The 23,787-nt window shown below is 46.3% G+C and overlaps 1 protein-coding gene across 3 annotated transcripts in view; it reads left to right on the top strand.

The window, feature by feature from the left end:
* LOC111155817 (runt related transcription factor 1) overlaps positions 1–23,787 on the top strand; it is a 243,570-nt gene that overhangs the window by 180,079 nt on the left and 39,704 nt on the right. The window contains exons 5-6 of one of the 3 annotated variants that reach the window (XM_022516231.1): positions 2,095–2,199; positions 6,248–6,263. In XM_022516231.1, the coding sequence (XP_022371939.1) occupies positions 2,095–2,199; positions 6,248–6,263 (121 nt within the window). Of the gene's footprint in view, positions 1–2,094; positions 2,200–6,247; positions 6,271–23,787 lie in introns of all 3 variants that reach the window. The other 2 variants (XM_022516232.1, XM_022516233.1) reach the window with 2 other exon arrangements.

Here is a 23,787-nt window from a genome sequence, read left to right as displayed (position 1 = left end):
TTCTTCTTCTTCTTCTTCTTCTTCTTCTTCTTCTTCTTCTTCTTCTTCTTTTTAAGATTTTATTTATTTATTTGACAGACAGAGATCACAGGTAGGCAAAGAGGCAGGCAGAGAGAGGGGGAAGCGGGCTCCCTGCTGAGCAGAGAGCCCGATGCAGGGCTCGATCCCAGGACCCTGAGACCATGACCTGAGCCGAAGGCAGAGGCTTTAACCCACTAAGCCAGGAGCCCCTGTCACTGTTCTTATCACAGGCTTCCCGGGAGACATGGTGCAGGTCCTTGGGGAGTGTTCACTGGGGCTTTTCATGATTAGGAATCGCTCGATTGCTGTGGCCAAAGATGACGCAGTTGACCCTTGAACAATGTGGGCTGAACCACGCAGGCCCACTGACATGCAGGTTTTTTCTGATAAATGCAGTACAGGACTGTAGACGTATTTTCCTTACAATTTTCTTAATAATGTTTTCTTTTCTCTAGCTTATACTGTATTGTAAGAACATTGTATATACTACATAGGAAATACAAAATATGTGTTAATTGATTGCTTACATTGTGGGTGAGTCTTCTGGTCAGCAGTAGGTTAATGGTCCTTTTGGGGGGATGTCAAAGGTTATACAGGAATTTCCACAGTGCAGGGGTTGGCACCCCTAACCCCTATGCCATTGGAGGGCCTATGTATTTTTACTGAACCTTTTTCATGGCTTTCTTTTGTATTAAAACATGCATGACAGTTGAAAGTATATTCTGCTCTAACTTGAGGAAGGAAGGCAAGTTGGTTTTTTTAAGCAGCTTTGGAGCAGAGAGGGGAATGAATGGGCCTGTTTTGTTTTCCCTTCATTTCTGTTTGGTTTTGTTTCATTTTACATGGCTAAGAGGAGACACTGTTAAACAGAAACCTACTGCCATGATGTGGGCGGTCTGAGCATCATGCTTAGTCAAACCTTAGAATCCTGCTAGAGAACTCTGAGAAATAGAGAAGAAAAATAACAAAAGTGGGCACAACACACACACACACACTTACACACTCACATGCATACCTTCATGCCCCAGGTACTGTTTTAATGGTTTTACTCCTATGAACTCATTTAACTTCCCTGCAAATGCTGTAAGGTACAACATGCCATGCGTACCCATCTTCCAGGTTAAGGGCACTGAGGCACAGAGGGGTCTAGCGCTTGCCAAAGGACAGCTAGCCAGCATTCAAACCTGGAGTTCATCCTCTGAAGCGCTTGGCCAAGAAGAAATATTTTAAATTTTTAATAGGCATACATATTAATACTTATATTATTAATATTAATTGTTGGTATATTTATATTAATTATTTACTTACATGTTAGCCCTTGTATTCTAACTTATAAATATATTTTTAAATAGTTTTTTTTAAAGTTACCAAAAGCATAGTGGCAAACACCTGTAATGAAAACACAGTTGCATGTCACGCGTATATGTAAGCGGTTTAGGTGGAGATCCACGTGTGTGTGAATGTTTATAGTCCTTATTGAATCTCAGTCTGTCAGTTCCATATCGTTAAGTCCGTTTATTGACTATAAATTTTGTCTGGCCAATCCCTTGAGTGCCTCTAATAACATCTAGCATTTAAAAGTAATATTTAAAGTCAATTAACCAGCAATTAGTGTTTTTGAAATACAGAGGGAATAATTTTAACTTCGCCTATTCACAAACTCGGGAATTCTGTCTTTCCTAATGCTATGTTAGAAGGGAAAGATGGATATGGTTTCTTTTACTCCGTGGAGACAGTTGGGAGGAGTGGATAGCTGCCAATCCAATCCCATGTTCCCTAGAGTCTCGACTCAAAAGAAAACAAAACCAAATCTCTCTTGATCCTGTGTTGTTTATTGATGATTTAACGAAAGCCGTGTAACCACGTGAAGTGTTAACATCGAGACCAACACCGGAGGTGTGCCCTTCAGAATTTAAGCAAAGTCGAAGCTAAGGCAGTGTTGGAAAAACCACTCACTTACGCTGAAGAAGTACCACCTTTCCAGTCTGAGGGCTGGGAAGCAGAAATTCATGGGCGTGGCAGGTCCACCTGACCGTCCGCTCATTTTGTGGTGTTCCTTTTGTGTTTCAACAGGGAAGAGCTTCACTCTGACCATCACCGTTTTCACCAATCCACCACAAGTTGCCACTTACCACAGAGCCATCAAAATCACAGTGGATGGACCCCGAGAACCTCGAAGTAAGTGGGCCCCCCATCGGGGCTGGCACGCCTTCCGGGCTGGTAAACTGAGGCACCGGGGATGGTATCTCAGAATCCTTGGGTTGGCCTGGCGCTGCTACGTGTGGCTACATGTGGCTACCTCTGTCAGAGAGGACTATGCGGCCCCTGCAGAGAGAAAAAATTTATGGTTGACACTCACCCCTCAAAGTCTGTCTCTGAGCCCGGGACTCCTTTTAGAGCATTCTCTTAGGGGGCAGAGAAGCAAATCGGGCAGAGTCAAGTGTGTGTTTGAAGCATTTCAGGGCCACAGGAGGCTGAGGACTTGTCCCTCAAATGCACAGTGAAGTGAGCACAGGGTCAGAAACAAACAGTAAATGGATGGGTGGGGGGCATGAGGGGGTCTGGGCACCAAGAAAAAGTGCCTGAGCTTCAGAGTAGACCACAAGGAGCTGATTACCATCCATGCTGGCCTTTTGTCCATTTGTTAAAGCAAGAGATGAAAACTATGAAAATGACCTTTTTCTTTCTGTGACACAGATCAGAATCTTATTACAGGACTGATTAAAATAGAGAATGGGAGGGCAGAAGAATTCCCGGGGGAAAACCAGTAAATATAGAAAGACGGTACCAAAAAAAGATCTCCTGTGAGGAAAACTTTTTTAAAAAGCAGTGGGGTTGTTTAGTCTGCAGAAAGATGTCTTCACGGTGACTTAATGACTATCTTTGAGTAAACCCAAGAGTAACACTCTTTTCCAGAGCCACACCCTTCCCCAGCACAAAGGCCGCGTTCTGCCCAGCGTCTGCGTGCCTCCAAACTGTATCAGGTCCCTGGTGGAAAATGAGTACTCTCTCTTCTGATGGGAGAGCGATTCAAAGACAGGGCTTCCCGCTATGGTCGAGATCCAGCGAGATCAGGTTGTAAGCCAGAGTAGTTAGGAATTTGGGCTCTAGGGGCAAAACAAGAGGAGTCTGGTGGTGGTTCAGGCACATAAGCCTTCAGCAAGTTACGGAGCCTCCCTGGACCTCAGTCTCCTCATCTGCAAAATGGAGACAATAGTGAGAGCTGCTTTCTGAGACAGAAGGAGACAGTGCTGGGTGCCTGGCACAGAGGACGAACTCAGCCAAAGTTCTCCATCCCCAGTAGAGGCTCCTGGCTGCCTCTGAGACTGCCGCTAGCAGGGCGGTCCCCCAGAGGCGCTTCTCACGGTGGGGATGCTGCTGGGGCGATGGGGTCGCCCCCAGGCGTGGCTCTCCATGTCACGCACCCTGTGCTCACCCCAGCTGTGGGAGTGTTTCCTGCGGTCCTGGCCACAGCCTCAGGGTGTCTCAGTCACTTGCTAGAACCATCCCACGTGCTGCCTCAGCTTCCTCAATGCCCCAGAGTGGGAAGAACCCCCACAAGGAACCACCATACCCACCAGGGACAGCCCCCCGGGACATGGCATTTCATTCACCATCCCCTTACTGCCATTTGCCTAGTCTGTGACTCCCATTGTTTCTGACCCCGTTTACCCCCTCTCAGCTTTTTTTTCTTGAAGTCGTGGAGAAGATCCAGTCATGCCCAGACTCAGGAAACTCTGGGAGTCGGTAGCATCCCCTGATTCCAACTTATGTTTGAAAAGCAGGTCACGGGCAGGGGACCACACAGTGACAGCCAAACCCACCTTTGTAGGTTTCCCAAGTAGGAGCAGCAAACTGAAGACTCATAGAGACCCTGTTCTGTTAATGTGACAGAAACATGGCGCAGGTGCCTTGGCTCTCTGCAGAGGCCCAGAGAGGAAGCAGACTTCGGTTCTAGCCATGCACAGGGCTGGGGGCAGGCAGTTGTGAGGTGTAAGGAAATTGACTTTGAGGGTAATTAAACTTTGAGAAAGGCCCACTCAGGTGCCTGGAGAATTGCTCTCTGTTAAAAAATAGAAGCCATTCAATCATTGAACGCTACATCAAAAACCAATGATGTACTCTATGGTGGCTAACCGAACATAATTAAAAAAAAAAAAAAGAAGAAGCCCATTCTAATCGTTCAAATGCCAACCTGCCTGGAGGAAGAAACTTAAACCAGTGACCCCGTGGTATACCTCTACCTGTTACTCTCTCCTGCATTAGATAAAGGGCGGGTTTTGCCCCACTGCCAATATTTCCCATAACATTCGAAGACCCACCCAGCTTCAGAAGACAAATGGTGGGCGCTCTGACTTTTAAGAATTGGCAGTCAGAGAGGGAAAATACGGTATTGTGGTGGCGTGTGTATCCTGTTTGCCCTCCTGCTGTTTTCTAACTTCAGAAAACAGTCATGATTGAGAACGGCTCCTTGAACAGACAGAAGGGATTTGCTGCAAAGAGGCACCTGTTCTTATGGAGTCTTTCCTGACAAGTGGAATTTGGGGTCTGAGGAAAAATTAAATGGAATGTAGTAAGCATGGTATAGGGGGGTGTTAGAGTCCCAGGTAGATAGTCTCACACGGCACAAAGGACTTCTAGAAAAATAATTGAATGCACACAGGCTCCCAGGTGGCTTGAGCAATCCTGACTTTTCTATTGACCCTAGGAAGCAAGGGTGGGCCCTCAGCGCTAATTTTCATGGTTGTCTTCCTCATTATGTGAAAATCTAGATTCAAGGTGGGAACTACTTTTTGATGAAGCTCGACTCACAGCCATTTTCCTTCTTTCTTTCTCTTTCTTTCAAAGACAAAGTGAAGCAAGTTTTCTTCAGTTTTATTGAGATATAATTGTCATACAACATTGTGTAAGTTTCAGGTTTGGAACATGATGATTTGATATATGTGTATGTTATAAAATGATCGCCACAGTAAGATGAGTAAACACACCCATCCCCTCAGACAGTTACAGTTTGTGTGTGTGTGTGTGTGTGTGTGTGTGTGTGATGAGAACTTTTAAGATCTGTTCTCTAGCAATTTTCAAATATACAATATGGTGTTGTTCCCTCTAGTTATCATGCTATACTTGACATCCCCAGGACTTGTTCACCATATTCACCGTATAGCTGGAAGCTTTTACCTTCTGACCACCTTCACCCACTTCCCTGCACTCCCACTCAGCCCCCATCCCCCGCCCCTGCCTTCCACCAATCTGTTGCTCTCTGTTTCTAGGAGTTCCTTTTTCTTTTTTTTAGATTTTACATGTGAGATCATACAGTTCTTGTCTTTCTCCGTCTGACTTATTTCGTGCAGCATAATGCCCTCGATGTTCATTCATGTTGTTGCAAATGGTAGAAATTCCTTCATTACAAGGCTGAATAATATTCCACTGGGTGTGTGTGTGTGTGTGTGTGTGTGTGTATTTTATCCACTCATTGATTGATGGACACTTAAGTTTTCTCTGGTCTTGGCCCTTGTGAATAAGTCACAGTCACTTTCTAATGTAATGTTAAGAGAGGTCATTGCATGTCAATCAGAATGCCCACTCAGTGTCACATCTGTGGATTAATAACACCTCCCAAGTCCCTTTTCTCATAAAGGACTATGAATTCTGGCCGATCCTGGCAAAGTGTCTCTGGCATTTGCAACTCAAATAGTTTTGAAAAGTTCTATTGTTTCATGAAATCAAAGACTAGGGGAGAGGAAGGGAGAGCCTCCAGGCCTAATGGCCTCAGACTGAAAAAAGGGAAAAGCCCAGAGAATTGAAATGATGTACTTTGGTTGAAAAGAAATAGTTGGTGATGAAGGCAGAAAGAGAATGAGGAGCTCCTGGCACACAACCCTGCACTCCTATCTTACCATCCATCTGTCCTTCCATCCATGCACTGCTCCATCCACCTGTGTCGTACGTACATGACCTATTCTAAGCTCTCTGATGTGGCTTCATAGCCACATGTTTGAAATGAGGTGTTGGCTTCCAGGACGTCTCAGGTTCATGCCTGCTGTAAGATGGTCTAGAAAGGGCAAATGGTGGTGTCTCGTCACAGGCATGGAGCCTTCAACTTGAAACACTTGTGCACAAGGTGTCACAAGGTGTTTCTCCCCCACATTTTGCAGGATTTTATTGACATCTCAGACTAATAGGGAAATTACCAGTGGATGAAAAATTGAATTTATTATGGAGAAAGAGCACCAGCAGAAGATATCCTGGGCTGGGCTCCATTCAGCAGCAATGGGGAATCTGTTTTCAGTTCATAGATAGAACACTTTGTGGCTTGTTAATGTATTGAAAGATAGTGTTCTCATTAAGTGCAAGAGTTGGACTGACAGGATTTTTCAGGACAAGGATATTTGAGAGTTGTTTTTATGTATATTTTTATACTTGGGGGGATCTGGTGAAAAACTCAAGCTCTAAACCATGCGTCTGTAACATAATACTATTAAGATACTGAAGCGTATTCTCTGCAGAGACTAGGTAGAACCTCAGTGCTGTGGAGGAAGATATTTTGCTAAGCAGACATTGAGGGGAGTGAGTAGTCGGGACCCTGAGCAACCCGATGGCAAGGGGTGGGGATCCCAGGGATAGGGACTAGTTGTCATTCTGATGTCACAAGCCATCAACCGTCTGGCTGGGTATTGGTTACATCTGGAACACTGAGTGACCTAATTAAAACTTGAAAAGATTAATACAACAAATACTGGCCATTTCTGGGAGAACTCCTGGCCTCAGGTCCCTCACAGAAACTGTTGTGTGGGCTTGGAATTCACAATCACAGATAGCTAGGTGGAGCCGTTCCTTAAAAGCTTCAGAAAATACTTTTTTTCTGGGGCACTAACCTCTTGCCGACTAACCATTTTTAAATAGGGAATCAAGGTTAACATGGGTCCCTTGGAGGACCTAACCCTTTATTACTTTGTCGCTTTGCTAAGGATTTTGTTGGGATTATACCACACAAATATATTTCCTTCTATGATTTTGAATGGAAGCAGCAAATCTCTAACAGAGACAGAAGAAACGAGATCCTTAAACATGGAGACCATGTTTGGAGGGAAAAAAAGGAATGTGTGAAAGTACCTGAAAACTATGGCGGTAATGGACCTAAAAATATTTGAAATCAAGTTTCTTTGGAAAAATGCCCCATGAGCAGAAATGTTTACAGATTGCTCGTGTGACTGACTAAGGTACAGGGTTTTTAAAATATTATTTTCTCTTAATAATAAAATTACTTAGGGACACCTGGGTGGCTCAGTCAGTTAAGCGTCTGCCTTCAGCTCAGGTCATGATCCTGGGGTCCTGGGATCAAGTCACATGTGGGGCTCCCTGCTCGGCGGGGAGTCTGCTGCTTCCTCAGCCCTTCCCCCTGCTCATGCACTCTCTCTGTCAAATAAATAAATAAAATCTTTTAAAATAATAATAATAAAACATCTAATAATAAAAATAGCTGGCAATTAGTACCATTGTTCAACCAGCACCATTCAAAGAGCTTCCCATACATTAGTTGGTATCATCTTTGCAAGAACAGGTAAGGAAGTTGAAGCAAAACAAAGTGAGGTCCAAGGTTATACCATCAGGAAACCAGAACTGGAAAGAAGCAGTCCAGACACGGCGACCCACAGACGCCAGTGTCTGGTTTGAAGAACTGCACCATCTCCTCCTTGGGCTTCATTGTATTGAAATTTCTGTTTCAGAAATTTTTTATTAGGAGGGTTTATCAATATAATTCTGGTTCAAATACAGTCTTGAAGAAAGCAGAGCCTCAGAGCCTTGGCAGTCATTGGGCAGGCGGGGAGCCAGCGCTCCCGGGTGGACCCTGGGGCAGGGGGCAGGACCCAACAGGCAGCCATGTGACCCCAGGTACTGATGGTTGGCTCCACGTCTGTCCCCGGGGTCTGCTTGGGGGAAGGCATCGACAGGGACCTGAAGCAGGGACCTCCGTTGTTGGCCTGCAGGAAAGCTAGATAATGTGACAAAATGATCACCAGGCAAACATTCCAAGTTCTGGTCCCTCCCTTTGGCAAAGAGCTTCCACGAGGGTCCAGGTAGGGACTAGAGGGATCCAGCCCTCTCGAGGGATGGAAACTTTCGTCCTTTGCTCTTCGCCGATTAGTGGAATAGCAGGCAGTTTTATATGTCTTTGAGCTCAGGATTGTAATGATCCATCTACGGTCACTTTGTTTGTTCAGAAGAGCTTAAACATTTCTTCCAGGCAGTGAACAATGATCTACTTAATCCCTTAGATTCTTCAAATAGCAGATTTGGACCTTAGTTCTTTCTAGATGAAATCCTGATTCACAAATAATAATGCTTTCTTCCCTCCCACCCAGATATAAAGTAGGAGACAGGCAGAGGCTCCAAGAGGAGGAGGAAATGTTCTTCTTATGTTCCTCCTCCCCACTCTGAAAGGCATTTTGGTGCTAAAATGGACATTCTGGGTGACTTCCACTGGTACTTTAATCTTGCCATGCTAAGTGCCCAAACTACCCCAAGACTTAGCAAAAGCAGTTTTTCAAAGATTGATAATATTCTGCCTAAATGTGTCCAGTGAATTTTAGAACCTCATTCTATTTATTATTTTAGTAGTAGCAAACTAGACTAAGAAGAATTTTATATACATAAAGATGTCCCTGACCCTTAAGTTTTCTACAGACTTAATTCAGGCCAAGGTCCGAAAGGTTCACGGGATGAATGGGAATATTAGAGGATCCTGGGGGAAAGTATGCTTCTCCCCCTGGAAGCAGTGATAATCTATCCCCCCCCCATCAGCTCACCAAGACCTGGGGAGGCCTGCGACTTCTTGGTAACAAGCCTGTCTATATTAAAATCACTAGGATTTTTATTTGGGATTTGTATTGCTATAGAAAGGAAGGGGGAAAATTCCTTCCAGGTAGGTACTGGTGAGAACCCCAGGAAAGGATCTAGGTGCCTTTTCAGTCTAACAGAGGGGGAGAGGGGAGAGAAGAAGCATGCAATGAAAATTAGACCATTCTCTTGGATTTCTCTTTCTAGCGGGGCCATGGCAAACCGAAGTGCTATTTCATTTATTTTTTTTTTAAGATTTTATTTATTTATTTGAAAGAGAGAAAGCCAGGAGGAGGAGCAGAGGGAGAGGGAGAAGCAGGCTACCCACTGACCAGGGATCCAGACTTGGGGCTCAATCCCATGACCCTGAGACCGTGACCTGAGCCCAAGGCAGACACTTAACCCACTGAGCCACCCAGGCACCCCCCCCCAAGCTCTATTTTAGGTGTCACCCCAGTGAGGTCAGGATCTAAGCCAATATGTCACAGTACTTGTTAGAATTTAGTATATAAAGGGCTAAAAGAAAAAAAAATCTGCCTCTATTTAGGCTTCCAATTTCTTAATCTTAAAACATGTAGGAAGGTCTCTGGATCCTGAATGGAGGACCTGGATTCACACTGGCGCCACCAGGCCAGTGGGTGTGACCTTGGGCAATTATCTTAAGTACTTTTATCCTGGTCCTCCTCACTTTCCTCTTCTGTCCAACCAGGCGATGGGATGAGATAATCTCCAAATTAGTTCCCACTCAGAAGGGGTAACAAAATATTGTCAGAAAAACAGAGTCACGGGCTCCCCACAAACAAGGCCCCTTAGAGGCTGAGTCTCCTGGGCTCCCCTTCCCTGGGAGAAGGGCACTTTGTCCTATGTGAGGTCGGACATAGCCACTTGTACCCACGTACATAATATGTTAGATATCTTTTTTTTTTTTTGGCTGTAAATTTTTGAAAGGGCTTTTGTCATTTATTTTTGAAATTATCTGGCTATGAGTAACTCATTTCATTACCTTCGGCCCTGATTTCCTCCCGTGAACAACGTGATTACAATCAAGGTTGAGATTCCCCAGTCTAGTACTTGCTAACTGTGTGGATGACCATACCTGGTGGGCGTTGGCTGGCCCGGCCGAGCCTCCAAGGACAGTAGCCATACTGACCTCACAGTGCTGGGAGGCTGGAGGAGACAGCCTCTGTAGAACATTTAGAACACGCGTTAAGTGTTCGGAAGACAGAGCAATTATTTGCATTTAGTCTTGGAATCCTTTGGCTATGCGAAAACTCTAAACCAAAAAAAAAAAGTGAATCCTAAGTTTAAAAATTCATGAAGTTGCCATCATGCTGCATTTTTTAAGACATTTAATTAAACATTTATATATTTTGATTTTTTTTTTCAGTTTTCCTTTTGTATTTAGACCCAGTAAAATTTCTTTTCTGGCATTTTTATGGACCCTTGAAACACTCTGGGCACTGTTCCTAAGTCCCTCTTTAGTAAAATGGCCTTACTCCCAAATGTTGAACTTTGTGAAAAATTCCAGGGGAAAAAAATCCTGTTTGAGTAACAAATGAAAGTCGGTACTGAGATCTAACGCGTGGGCTCTTTTCAATATATGCATGACAGGCTGGAGGGGAGACCTTTCCATGTTGTTCTAGAAAACGGACGTGAAGTATGCCAGAGTCTGTTAGAGCCTGAATTCTTGCCCCAGAGGAGAGCAGCTCTGCTCCCCGGGGTGCCTGGACCAGCTAAATACACGAAAGTTTTGCAAACTTAGGATGACACACTCAGGCACCCTCTAAGTTCCCTAAACCAACGTGTCTTTCTAGACTTATTCTGGGGTTTGGGGGGGATACTTTAGTATCTGTTGGGTAGGGCTTTTCTTCATTTCCTCCAAAGACATTCAGGGACACATTTCAGGGACACAGGTGCTCTCCCCATGGAATTGGGGACCCTTCTGCGCACGCGCGGCTCCTGGGTTTACAAGCCCTGTGCCCTGCGGCCTGGGGGAGCAGCCCCCAACCTAGGGTGGTTAGGGAGCAGCACAGTTGAGGTCCACGCAGGTCATCCAGTTGCACTGTGTGGGGGCGGGGCCTAAGCAGGGGCCTTGGTCACCTCGGGAGCTGCAGGAACAGGGGGCTCCAGCGATGGGAATGCCACTGCCAGGCCTGGCACGGGGAACCTCGCCTGTGGAAGGACTGTTGTTGGCCCCGCCATGCAGCATTATCACTATCAGCTTCTCACTTCGGAGTGGTTGAGAATTTTTTCCGCACACGAGCCATTTTCCACTTTTCATTTTGAAAACAAACAAACTCGCGCTAGTTTTCCCAAAGGTTCGGGGCTTTTTCCATAAGCCGTGTAGCCAAGAAAGTCATTGAGCAAGAACTCACCCAGTGGGTCTCCTAGAACCCCACCGCCCCCAAACAATAACAGAAAACCCCAGAAGTTCAGCTTAGATCAGTCAAATAAAAGCTACCGCCTTGCACTAGATCTGTTTAAGTTCGTTTGCGCTAACTTGCCGTTGTTGTCTTCTGTTCTTTCCGTACTCTTGTCCTTTATAACTATTTGTTTTGAAGGTTTTTGGCTATGGAAAGTTGACAATAAAGAAGGGATAAATTAGGTATAATCTGTTGCTGGGCACTACAGCTGTATTATCAGACATCACAGAAGACACTGACATTTGGTTCTTTCGTAACATGACTGGGCATGCACATATGGACTATTTGTGTCAGGTTCTATGTGCAAGTAAGTTATGTGATGTTACTGGTAAAGTTGGCTATAGCCGATAGTCAGATATTGTGCATAAACATTTATAGATGAAAGTCAAGGTTAAAAAAAAAAATTTCAAGTACCCGAAGCAAATTTGTTGTTTGCCTTTTTTTTTTTTAAAGAAACGCAACCGAATTAATCTGCTAACTCCCTAGACCCCCATAAAGTAAGTTAATGGCAATAGATTAGTTTGGTACTTCCATGATTTACATAAACTCAGGTCCCATTAAAGCCAGTATTGACTAAAACTCAGACTGTTATGGAAGTCTTTCAGGTTTCTTAGATATACCAAAATGTCGAACATTTGATATGCTACGTGTTTGGTTGGTTTGGTTTTTGTTGTTGTTCGCCACAGGCTAGAAGTAAGTCTTCTGGTCATCTGAGATAAAAAGTAAATATTTTGAAATCAGTAAATTCTTAAGGACAGTATGCATTCATGGCCCCTTTTGGATTTGTTCCTGGCATCACCTTATTTTTACTTCGCTTTGAAGTGGTTTGTGATATTTCCAATTCGTTCATTTTAAAGAGCTGAGGAGAAATGCACAGAGTCCCCTCTTTTTTTGGTCTTCAGCTTTGCCAACAGGGCAGAGCCGTGGTTTCAGAAACAAGCAGAGAGCTCTGAGCTGGAGGGAAGGAAAGAGAGAGGCCTTGGAGCTGGACCAGCCTGGCTTCACGTGTGCTCCCTGCTACTTACCAGCTGCACAGCAGTTTCCCCATCTGTAGAATGGGCTCCTGCCTTGCTGAGGGATATGAGGATAAAATGAGCTAGGCTGAGAGGGGGACTGGAGTGGTGGCTGGCCGCCCGAGAGCTGGCCACCTCATTCAGCCTCACCTCTCATCTGAGATCAGATTCGCCTCCCCAAGCTCAGCCTCCTCAGGGGAAAAACCAGGAAGGTGACAGCCTTGGTGGGGTGGGCAGGGGCGGGCCGAGGTCCTGTGCAGATTGACGACAGCACAGCCTGGCACAGAGGAGCTTCTAAATATTAGCACATGCCCTGGACACATAGGTCCCTTTCCCTCTTCCCTTAGCCCTTACCAAGGGAACTACTGGAAATCGGCCCAAGTGAGAGCGAAATATCCGCCATTGCCAAGTTATTTAAAAAAAAAAAAAAAAATCCTGGCAGATCGGGCCCCCGGAATATAATACAATAAGGGCCTTTTTCTGTTTTCCTTCTTATCCTATCTATTATTAATTCCAAGTACTGAACCAACTTCAACAACTTATTCCTCTCTGAAGCAAAATCCTGTTAACCGGATTGTCTTGCAGAGAGGGGGTCCTTCTCCAAATAGAGATTTTATCAAAATGTAGTTGTTTCTTAACTGAACGTTAGCACTCAAGCTTCTGTGTGCCTACCACATCTCTTCACATCTAGAAACTTCTGCTGGGTCATCTTTCAAGATGGGAATAATCATAAGAGCTGTCTACTACATAGGGTTGTTTTGGATGAATTGAGATATTATGTATCAAGGCGCTTTTTTAAAAAAAAAATTTATTTATTCATTTGACAGACCGAGATCACAAGTAGGCAGAGAAACAGGCAGAGAGAGGAGGAAGCAGGCTCCCTGCTGAGCAGAGAGCCCAATGTGGGGCTCGATCCCAGGACCCTGGAATCATGACCTGAGCCAAAGGCAGAGGCTTTAATCCACTGAGCCACCCAGGTGCCCCATGTATCAAGGTGCTTTTTAAGCAGTCTTATCGATTAGGTAATAGAAATCTAATAGCTATGTTAAAATAATAGAAAAATACAATAGAAAAATTCATTGTGTATATCACACAAAAATCGTAGGGATCTGAAATAAAATAATTATTGGTTTTTTTCAGAGGTAGATTTCATCTCATGAGGTCTTGAAATTGAGGAGAAGAAAATTGTAGACAAAAAATAGAGACAGTCAAATCAGCCCCCTCTGTAAATCCATGCTGCTAGGAATTTTATCTTTTGTCGTCAGAATATCTTGATATTTTCTTTACGTACTACTATGTCCCCTTAAAGAAGATTGAAAACAAAAAGAAGCACCCCAGACAGTTGAAGAGAGCTGCGTTTTCTTTTAAGATATGTTTCTTTTCCAAAGCCAAAACAGTTTTTCCTTTGCAACTCTGGGATTCCCTTTTCTCTCTGTGAAAGACTTGGAAGAGCTGCAGGAGCATGTGAGATCCTACTGCAGCTGGCGGAGTCCTTGCTCTTTTTTTTCTAGCCTGTGGCTCTTTACATATGCTGCTTGCCTGAGATTTCTGGATTAGATTTCAGGGAGGTGAAATGTTACACCCTCGAGTCTCCATGCCAGTTTCCCAGGACCAGTCAAATCTGCAGCAGCTCAGAGGTGAGAATCTTTCAAGGCTCCAGAGAGAGGCTGGCTTTCTGTCCTGTTCGCTGGCTGACTGGCTGCCAGGAGCAGGTGGGGAGAAGCTCCGTTCTATTCCTTGGGTGATTCAGCCAGTCGCAAAATAAATAGGCAGCTGAGTGCAGGCAGAAAGGACTGGAAACTGCTGAAATTTGAGTCTCCAGGGCTGGGCTCATCTCGGGAGCTGCTCTGTTGAACTGTAAAAGGAATCCTGAGCCCTGGGCAAGGGAGCGGCGACAGGCCTGGCGGAAAGACCGCTGGCCTGGGAGCCACAGCTTCCGGCCCGGCTGGCTCTGCAGAGCTCGTGGCCCCATCCCCTCTCAGAGCCTCCGTTTCCCCATTTGCAGAATGAGGGGATTTTAAGATCTTTCATCAGCTTCTCAGAAGATGACTCGATCAATGTCTGTAGGAGCAATTGTGCTTCCAACACATCATCTTCCAACCTGGAGAAGGAGAGCCCCAGGGCCCTGCAGACCTGCAGCCAGCCCACCAACCTGGGGAGACAGAGATCTGGGACTGGGAAGATGTCCCAGACAGAGATCTGGGACTGGGAAGCGTCCAGATGGGCCAGATGGGACTGGGAAGATGGGGAAGAGAAAGAGGGGGGTGACTTGATCACTCCCCAAGTGGGAGAAAGAAATGAATAAAGGCCCACTCCGGAATGACATGCCTCAAGTAGGGGAAATCATCCTAACTAGATTCCCCATGGCTTTGGCATCATTTAAGAAAAAAAAAAAAAAAAAGAGAGAGAGAAAAGAAAAGATATCCTTTCACCCACAAAGTACTCAATTGTGCAAGCCACAGAGTCCCAACATGGCCAGCTTCCTGAAGCCGGCCGGTCAGAGACGTTAGTGTGCATTCCTCCGCCAACCAAAAAGGATGGTCTGAGTCCCATAGACTTGATTGTTCAATGTTTCTCAGCAAGGGCTGCCTCCCTTGTTCGCCTCCTCGCAGAGTTCTGGGCTGTTTTTCATTACCTGTCCTACCTATCTGCACAATCTAGCCGCAAACAGCTTCGGTTGACCACACCACTTCCCTATTGAAAGTTAATACTGTTTGACTCATTCTGTGTTACTAACCTGAAGCCAAAGAAAACAAGGCAGAGAATAAGCGGCTTGTATGGAGTTTGGAAAGCTCTCAGAGGCCCTGCTTTCAAAATCCTATACAGTAGCTTTACTATATCTCTCTGCTGCAGCTGCAAAGAAATGAAGGAAGCAGAAGTGGTTAAAAGGAAAAAAAAAAAAAAAAAGCTGGGGGTGGGGAAAGCCAGGGCAGGATTTGGTGGGAGGGGGGTGGAGCGCCCTGCAGGCTGTGGGAGGACTCAGCATCATCTACACCAGCCTTTGAACACCTTGTCATGGAGCTGGGATTCTGCCTTCACGCACCCGAGTACTCGGACAGAGGAGGGACTGTTGGCAGAGTTCAAAGGAGAGAAAGTTCAAAACATGCTTGGAAAAGGACGGTCTCCTATTGCATGAGGAGTGGAGTGGGGCTGGGCTGCTGGTCCCAGCAAGCCAGGCTTCCGTAGGCAGAGCCCCAAGATAAAAAGACAGAGAGGGGCAAGTGTGTTCCTTTCAGATCTGGGAAGGATTTGCTGGGAGAAGGTCGTCTGCCTTTGCTAGGGGAGTATTGACAGCCTCCTTGTCCTTCATTCTATAACTGGCTCAGATGTGTCCACCAGGGTAAACAGGGGGCATTTGTGTCTTGGCATAAATAGAACGTTCCCTCCCAGCGTCGCCCAGCAGGCAGTGGGACTTGTGTTGTCATCACTGCGTCGCAGCTCTTTGGAGATCCCAGGCAAAGAGCCTCTTGCCCATTCAGGTAATGGATGGAGGAGGACTTCCTCCCCTCCAGACGGACGCTTCTTCTCAGCTGTGTGTTGGCTGTGAGCAGAAGTTGGCCTCAGTGAGGTCCTCATGCCCCCAGACAACCTGAAAGCCTTTTCTTTCTTTTTTATTTTTTAAAAGATTTTATTTATTTATTTGACAGAGAGAGATCACAAGTAGGCAGAGAGGCAGGCAGAGAGAGAGGGGGAAGCAGGCTCCCTGCTGAGCAGAGAGCCCGATGCAGGACTCCATCCCAGGACCCTGGGACCATGACCTGAGCCGAAGGTAGAGGCTTTAACCCACTGAGCCACCCAGGCGCCCCTTGAAAGCTTTTTCTCTGTATGGTGTGAGGTGGGGCTGATAGCCCCTTAGAAACCACTAGTTACTGTTGCTTTTTGAACCAGCGAGCGCTCAGGAGCCAGGATGCCGTGGTCTTCCACACACCTGCAGGGTCTGCTCAGCCACTATCTAAAGGACTTTGACAGACCCTCAGTCTCCTGCCTCTGTGAGGACAGCCCCAAAGTCAGTTGGCATTTATGACACGACAGAGAGAGAGAGAGAGAGAGATGGAAATCAGATGTTGCCCCCTACCCTCCCACCATGGCTAGGAATGGGACCCAGCAGGCAGACCTTTTAGGAATGGGAAGGAATTTCCTTATCCCTTTTCAGAAGTAGGGGAGTAGAGAGCATCTTGCGCACGGCTGGGTGCACACCCCAGAATCAGTGTAGCCTCTGGAGGGGCAGTTTAATCACTCCTTCCTTCTTCCTTTTATCCATTCACCTTACATCGGCTGGGGCACCACCCAGCCTGGCAGGGGCCCTCAGTTTACTGTCCCCGCACCTCTGCGGGTCACTGGGGGTGTGTGCCAGGGCAGAAGGAAGGAGCCCTGGGGGTGGGGGGGAGCCACTCGGAGAACAGGAATGCCCAGGCAGCCCAGTGAAGCTGGTGAGATCTGTGGGCCTCTGGGATCGTGTTCTGCTCGTCCCCCCTCCTGGCCCTGGGGCTGGCTCTGCAGAAAACCAGGACTCGAAAGCCAGTTCAGAAGCCCCAGGCACCATTTCAGGCCATACTCACCTGTCAGTACTGATCCCCCCCTGCCACCAAGATGTACCCCCTAAAGGCACCTTCAGTTCAGAGAGCGCGGTGGAGGCCGGAGCTCCGGGGTGAAATGAATCCCACTCTCGGGTTACTTTATAATCACCCTCCAGCGGGGTTTTCTGGAGACAGTCCCTTCATCGAAGAGAGGGGGTCCTACTTGGAATTGCAGGTTCATAGAGGAGAAATGATCTTGAACTTGTGAGCTGTCTGCCCCCTCCCTCTCTGGGGTTGCCTCCACCACCCCCACAGAGAGCTGCCTCTGGCTAAGAGCACAAGAAACCAGGCGGGTTCTCCGCCCTAAGCTACAATTACCTCCTGAGTCACCAGACAGAAACAAGAGGTACCCGGGGCGACCAGCGACTGCAGATTGTGAACTCCTCTGCTTTCAGGGAGGTCCATGTCTCCAGAAGCTCGTGCAGGCGAGCTAAAAACGCCACCGTCTGTCACCCGGAGGCTTGAAAAGGCAGGAGCCCAGTCTTGTTTTTGTTTTTGTCCCTGGGAATCTTGGGGCCTGGTTTGGGAGGGAGGGGAGAGGACCCCACGTGGGCCTTACTTCCGCCTGGAGGCTGTGCTCCGTGCTCCCCAGCGGCCCTTGGCTCTCCCTCAGACTGTGGCCTTGTTTACCTTTCCTTTTCTACTTGTCTCTAGCAGTGAGGTCTTGGCCCATGGGACAGTGTGTGTGTGTGTGGGGGGGTGTCTATGTATGTGTGTGTGTGTCTGTGCATGCATAAAGATACTCCCCAAAAACCCCAAGGGGAGTTGCAGCAATGCTTTGCTCCCACTAGGGTACAAGGCTCAACTCAGCACAAGGCCCTTGTATCCATTCTCTTTTCTTTTTTAGTATGATGAAGAAAACACTAGAGCGTACACGCTTCGCAGACTGTTTGACTTCTAATGAGACAAGTTCTCCTTGAAACTGGATAAGCTCAGTTATGGCACGTTTCCCCTACAAGTTGCTCTTCTGAAGGCTCCTCCGTTCCATGGCAGCCGAAAACTTTAGTTCAAGCTTCCTTTGCCCCAGACACATTCTGCTTTCCTAGGTTCTGAGGAATGACAGGCGGATGGCCCTGGTCATGAAGGGTCTGAGTGCCCATTTGGTCAGTGTTTAGGGAGCCTGTCGTGTGCCAGGTGCTCCCATCGGTGCTAAGGATACAGCCGTGATAAAAACAGACAAAACTGGATGCCTGGGTGGCTCAATGGGTTGGGTGTTTGCCTTTGGCTCAGGTCACGATCCCGGGGTCCTGGGATCAAGTCCCATATTGGGGTTCCCTGCTCCACAGGGAGCCTGCTTCTCCCTCTGCCTCCCTCTCACTCTCTCTCTCTCAGTCCCTCATGAATAAATTAATAAAATCTTAAAAAAAATGGGCAAAACCCCTACCCTCATGGTACTTACAGTCCAGTGGGAACAGACAGACCACAAGTAACATCAATAAATACTGCAGAGACAACCGAAGCAAAAGGGCTAGGCATTGGCTGGGTCGGGAGAGTTTGCAGTTTAAACTTGGGTGTTCAGGAAGTCCTCAGGGAGAAGATGAAATTAAAGCAAAGACTTGAAGGATAGAGGGAATGTGGGCCACAGATATGTGGGAGAAGGGCATCTGGGCCGAAGAAACAGCAGGTGCAAAGGCCCTGAGGCAGACATAGGACTAACAGCAAGGTGGCCAGGGTGGCTGGAGCAGAGTGAATTCAGACTGTCTGCCTTCTAGTTTCAAAATAGGGGGTATTGGCCTAAGAAAGCAGGCTTAGCCAAACGCCAGCCTGGTCTTTGGAACATGTGCTTTATGCCAGTGTGAGGGACCACTGCAGGACCATGGTTTGGGAAGCCCCAGGCACAGCCAGACTGGTGGTCACTCACCTGTTGCCACCTGCAAGAGAATCAAAGTTCTCCCCAACCAAAGACATCACTGTCCCTGTTGGTGATTCTCCTGGGGTAAGAAGTACCATGTCTGTTGGGTCCTTAAGTAAGTTGAAACACATTACCTAGGAAATAGCACCATTCTGATGGACTTTTCTATACTGACTCAGTGTGATTATCCATGTGTAGAAGGGGGGAGGACACCTACCCAAGGCACGTGGGTGAGGGGGTGTGGATTGTACAGGTAGGGTGATGACCATTAACCTCAGACTCACATTCCTCTTGCTGCTGATGAGAAGGGATGGGCTGGGAACCAAAGAGTATCATTCTTTTCTTTTTTTTCTCTAAGAAAGATTTTTTTTTTTTTTTGATAGATCACAAGTAGGCAGAGAGGCAGGAAGAGAGAGGGGGAAGCAAGCTCCCCACTGAGCAGAGACCCTGAGGCGGGGCTCAATCCCAAGACCCTGAGATCCTGGCTAAAGGCAGAGGCTTAACCCCCTGAGCCACCCAGGCGCCCCGCTCTCTGAGATTTTTATTTACTTATGTATTTATTTGAGAGAGAGTGCACAAGTGTGCAAGCAGGGGGAGGGGCAGTGGGAGAGGAAAAGAGAGAATCTCATGCAAACTCTAGTCTCATGACCCTGAGATCATGACCTGAGCAGAAAACAAGAGTCAGGCGCTCAGCTGACTGAGCACTCCCCGCCAGGTGTCCCTAGTGTGATTATTTTCCAATCAGAAAAGCAGAGAAGTGAGACCATGGAGGAGGTTCAGCAGACTGGCTTTCTACCCAGCTGCAAACCCCTAAAATTTGCTAGTGGGTTTTGAGGTGAGTCTCGTGGCCCATGGCCTCTGCATGCAGCTTTTGGATGATGATGGGGAAGAGACCAAACTCCAGAATGGGATGCCCCACTGAGGAGGGTCGCCTGAAAGGCTCAGTGTAGGCTTGAGGGGAGAGAGGAGAGGATCCAGGAAGACTACGGTCCTGGGTTGCTCCTAGCTGTCCCAAGGGCCACTGACAATACCGCAGGAGGTAGAGGGAGAGGGAACTGTGAGGACGTGCTAGGCAGAGCTGCTCAGCAGCACACAGATGAGTAATAAGGCCGGGTAGAACCCTACCTTCCAGATCAAGCTCCGAGGACCAGTCCGACAGTTGAGCTTGGTACTGGCTCCCACAGACCAGGTGTCTGGCTGGAAAAAAAGAAAGAAACCTTTGAAAGTCCTAACGTCATATGAAGTTGTTCAGGAAAGCCTGTCCTCAGAGGCGTCCAGCAAGAACCAGCTGAGTAGCTAATTGCTGCAGATATAATTGCTGTGAATGCTTTTAGAGCCCCTCCAAGTAATCCGTCTTAGTCCTTTAATTCCAGGCTTTCAGATAAGGAGGCTGGGTGATGAAGAGACTTGCTCCTGTCCGCAGGAAAGTTGGGTGGAAAAGCAGATTTATAATGGAGGTTCTTACCATGCAGGCTGGCAGTCACGTTTCCCTGGTGCCATGTTGTTTCTCTGGGGGAGAGAAGGATGAGAGCACCCCCATCCTTGTGGGCACCCAGAAGTGTCAAGTGGAATGAAATAGTTCCTCATAAACCTTGCCTTCTCTTCCTCCAAATCCTTCCTTAGATGCCTGGACAGGTGTTACTTTCCACTTGAAAATCCTGGGTTCCTTACAGATCAGCCCAAGTACCGCTGCAGTGACTCACTGACTCATCTCAGTGATGGCAAGGGAGAGACGGGCAACACCCACCTGTCGGGCAGACGCCTGGCATTTTCAGCCACTCTGCCTACCTTGAAGAGTTAAACGATTAGGAGAAGGACCACCAAAAAGTTGTCACCAAAACAAGGCCAGCACTCGGTGCTCATGGACACTTAGTCTAAACACAGTTCCAGTGTATTTGGTGTGTTCAGTTCCCGCCCATGGCAAATTGGAAGCACACTGATGGCACATGCACCACAGGGAGGAGTCGCTCAACTCCCCGGGATAGTCCCGGGACCAGCAGCATTAACATCACTTGGGGTTTAGTAGAAATCTGATTTCTCGGGCCACACCCCAGACCTACCAAGCCAGACCCGTGATTCAGATGCTTATTCGGGTGTGTGAGACAGCTCTCTACTATGGGTCATAAGACGGCTGTGGCTCTAATCTCTTCTGGGAACAGAAGTGGGATAATAAAGGGCAAATCCTTATGAGTGTCTGCTGGCCCCATGATCTATAAGCACCTAATGCTATACACCTCTCCTCTCTACTTACTGGGGGTGCCCAGAAATAGGTATTTATAAATGCATTGAGCAAGATTGGGGAGGAGGAGGGATGTTGAGGGAGTGGCTGTGTTTTCAGACCTAATTGGCTGTGTGAGATTAGATAAATGACGTAACCTCTCTGAACTTCACTTCTCAAATATGGGTTAAAAAACAAGGCTGATTTCTCCAGCTCTTCTCCAGTTGTGAAGTACTATAACTTTGTACGGATCTCCTAGTTTAATAATATGTGAAGAAGTTGGAGGTAAAATTTAGGCCACCGAAGTTTATATAACATTTGCTAATATAGAAACATGTAGATACAATATATATTTTAATATATAATATAGTAACATATATATCCCATGTTATATTTTCTACTGTGATATACACAATGGGACAATACTATCCAACGTTAAATAAGCCAGCAGAGGGCTAGGTTTCCGGGTAAGATTTATTTCATTACCTACAAGGTGCTTTAAGGAAGGATCACATTCACATTCGGTATGATTACTTTCCTGTCCTTAGGACTTTAATGACCCTGGAGCCCAGAGTTTAGATTGTTACACCAGGAAACGCGAGCTGTTCTGTACACACATCAGTTTCTTTTCCACTGTCATAAAGCAGTAGCAAATTAAGGTGTGTGTTTTGGTGGGGGTGGAATCCATGTTTTTTTAACCAGATCCCTGTTGTTAGTATCAGACTGATTGGCAAGCATGTTTTAAAATACATGTATGCTTTTAGAAGAATCACAATGTTACGTATAGATAGATACAGATGTAAGTGGATACACAGAGAGATAGATCTCTTTTTGGTATGATCATTTTGCATGCATTTTCCTCAACAGCTCACGATGACCATGCTTTGAGTCTACACCTTCCTACTTTTTCTGCTGAGAATCTGTCAAGAAAAGTAGTAAGCCCATTCCAGAAACATGGACTAACAAACTGCCATAAAATTACTCTCTGACCAGCATTTTCCAGGAAAAGGCTACAATTAGCCTTACCTGTTTTCTTTCATAGAAGAGCATATAGCATATTTCATAGTTCAGCAATGGTTTCTTGAAAAAGACAGTTCAGTTATAGATGAAATATGCATACCTCCTCAGTCTCGTTTTTTATAGCGGAAAATTGAAAGCTGGTCTCATTATCCATCACAGATATCATAACATTTAGGGATGCCTTGTGGGCAGCCAGCCCAGAAAACTACAGGACATATGTCTTTGGAATGAAGAAGTAAAATTTAGCAGATGGGATTAATTTATTTTTCTTTATTTTTTTTTCTTTCGGCTTTTTATGACTCTGCATGTATAATAAAATCCCAATCAAAGACTTTTTTTCAAAATGTGGGAATGGTAATAGAGAAACATAATTTAGTATCCTTTTCAACTCTAGTCAAGATTCATTAAGATGTCCTACTATGAAATCTTGAGGTAGCCACTGTGTCAACATTTTCCAGTGGACTTCCAGTGTGCCCCCAAACCCAGGCGGCCAACATGCAAATGCATAGGGCTGCATTGTAATTCTACTAGATCTGAACCAGAGTTGAATTCCCTGCTGCCCTCGGAAGCCCAGTACTCAGAAGGAAAGAAGGAAAGTGAGTTTGATAGTGGACATTTCCCATACTCCTGTATTTAAAATTCAGGGGGCAAATTGACATTTTAATTGCACACAGATACAGGAAACCGGAGACATAAAGCATTCATTTTCCCCCGCTTGAAAGTTTATATCGGAAGCTTCTGTATTTCTTACAAAATATTGCTCTTTGGCCCATGAAATCTGATGGCTTCAGAAAAGAAGAATGAGGTGTTCTTTTGATCTAGCTTATAAATGCATCTGAACCACACCTTTAATATGATAATGCTTTTTATTTCCCCGGTGCTTTGGTGTTACAGTCCTCCAGCACCATGGTGAGGAAGGGGCTCTAGATTCCCTACAGAGGCAATAACATTTCTACTTACTGCCAGGACCATATGTGGGGAGGGTGTGGAGTGAACGCCCCCCCCCACTCCTCCTCCAGCATTAAACTCAGCCTCCCAACTCACAGGGCCTAGGAGATAGCTCAGAGTGAAGAATTGTTTTCTCTGAAAGTTATGCCTGAACATTCCTGCTAAAGCAGACAGTCATCAGCTAATCTCTGTAAATGACTACGATTTTGGCAGGTGTCCCCTGGTCCAGAAATTGCTCACATGTTAAAACATTCCTTTAAACATAGGGCAATGAGAGGGGACTAATAAAAAAAAATAATAATCTCACATTATGCCTGGCCATAGTAGTGGGTTACCTAAAATGACTTATTCTCTCTCTGTTTCTTGGCGGTATGTGGTCCCCAAGGTTGGTGGCTGAGACAGATGCAACTGACAGCCTTTCTTTGAAGGCCAACCGTAAACTCCCCAGATGTCGAATGCTTGTATTTAGAATGACCTCGTACACATCATTCTCCTGGATCACCCACTGTCCTTGACACGGTGTTCTTCAAAAATGCCACTGGGTGCCCAAGGAATGTGAAATTTTGAAATGGGTACAAAGCCTGCTGGAAGCCTCTGCACCATGATTTCTCCAACCGGCATTCTTCTGGAGGTGGTAGAACTGTCCAATATCATTTTTCCTGCCTTCTCTGCCCGACTCCTAATACCAGCCATTAGGTCATGCTAGGCATTTTAAAGGCCTAATTACTATGCTTTGAGTGGCCTTTGAGTTGGAAATTTTAGGGGCATAAGAATACCAGATTTTTTAGTCCGATCACCAGAAAGCTAAGAATCTGTTCCAAAGATAAGAGGAGGGAGGAGTCAAGGAAAGATCCATCCAGAGACAGTTACACCACGG

Source organism: Enhydra lutris, unplaced genomic scaffold (assembly GCF_002288905.1).
Source record: "Enhydra lutris kenyoni isolate GAN:26980312 unplaced genomic scaffold, ASM228890v2 scaffoldscaffold43, whole genome shotgun sequence".
Taxonomy (NCBI): domain Eukaryota; kingdom Metazoa; phylum Chordata; class Mammalia; order Carnivora; family Mustelidae; genus Enhydra; species Enhydra lutris.
This window is presented reverse-complemented; position numbering and strand designations above follow the sequence as displayed.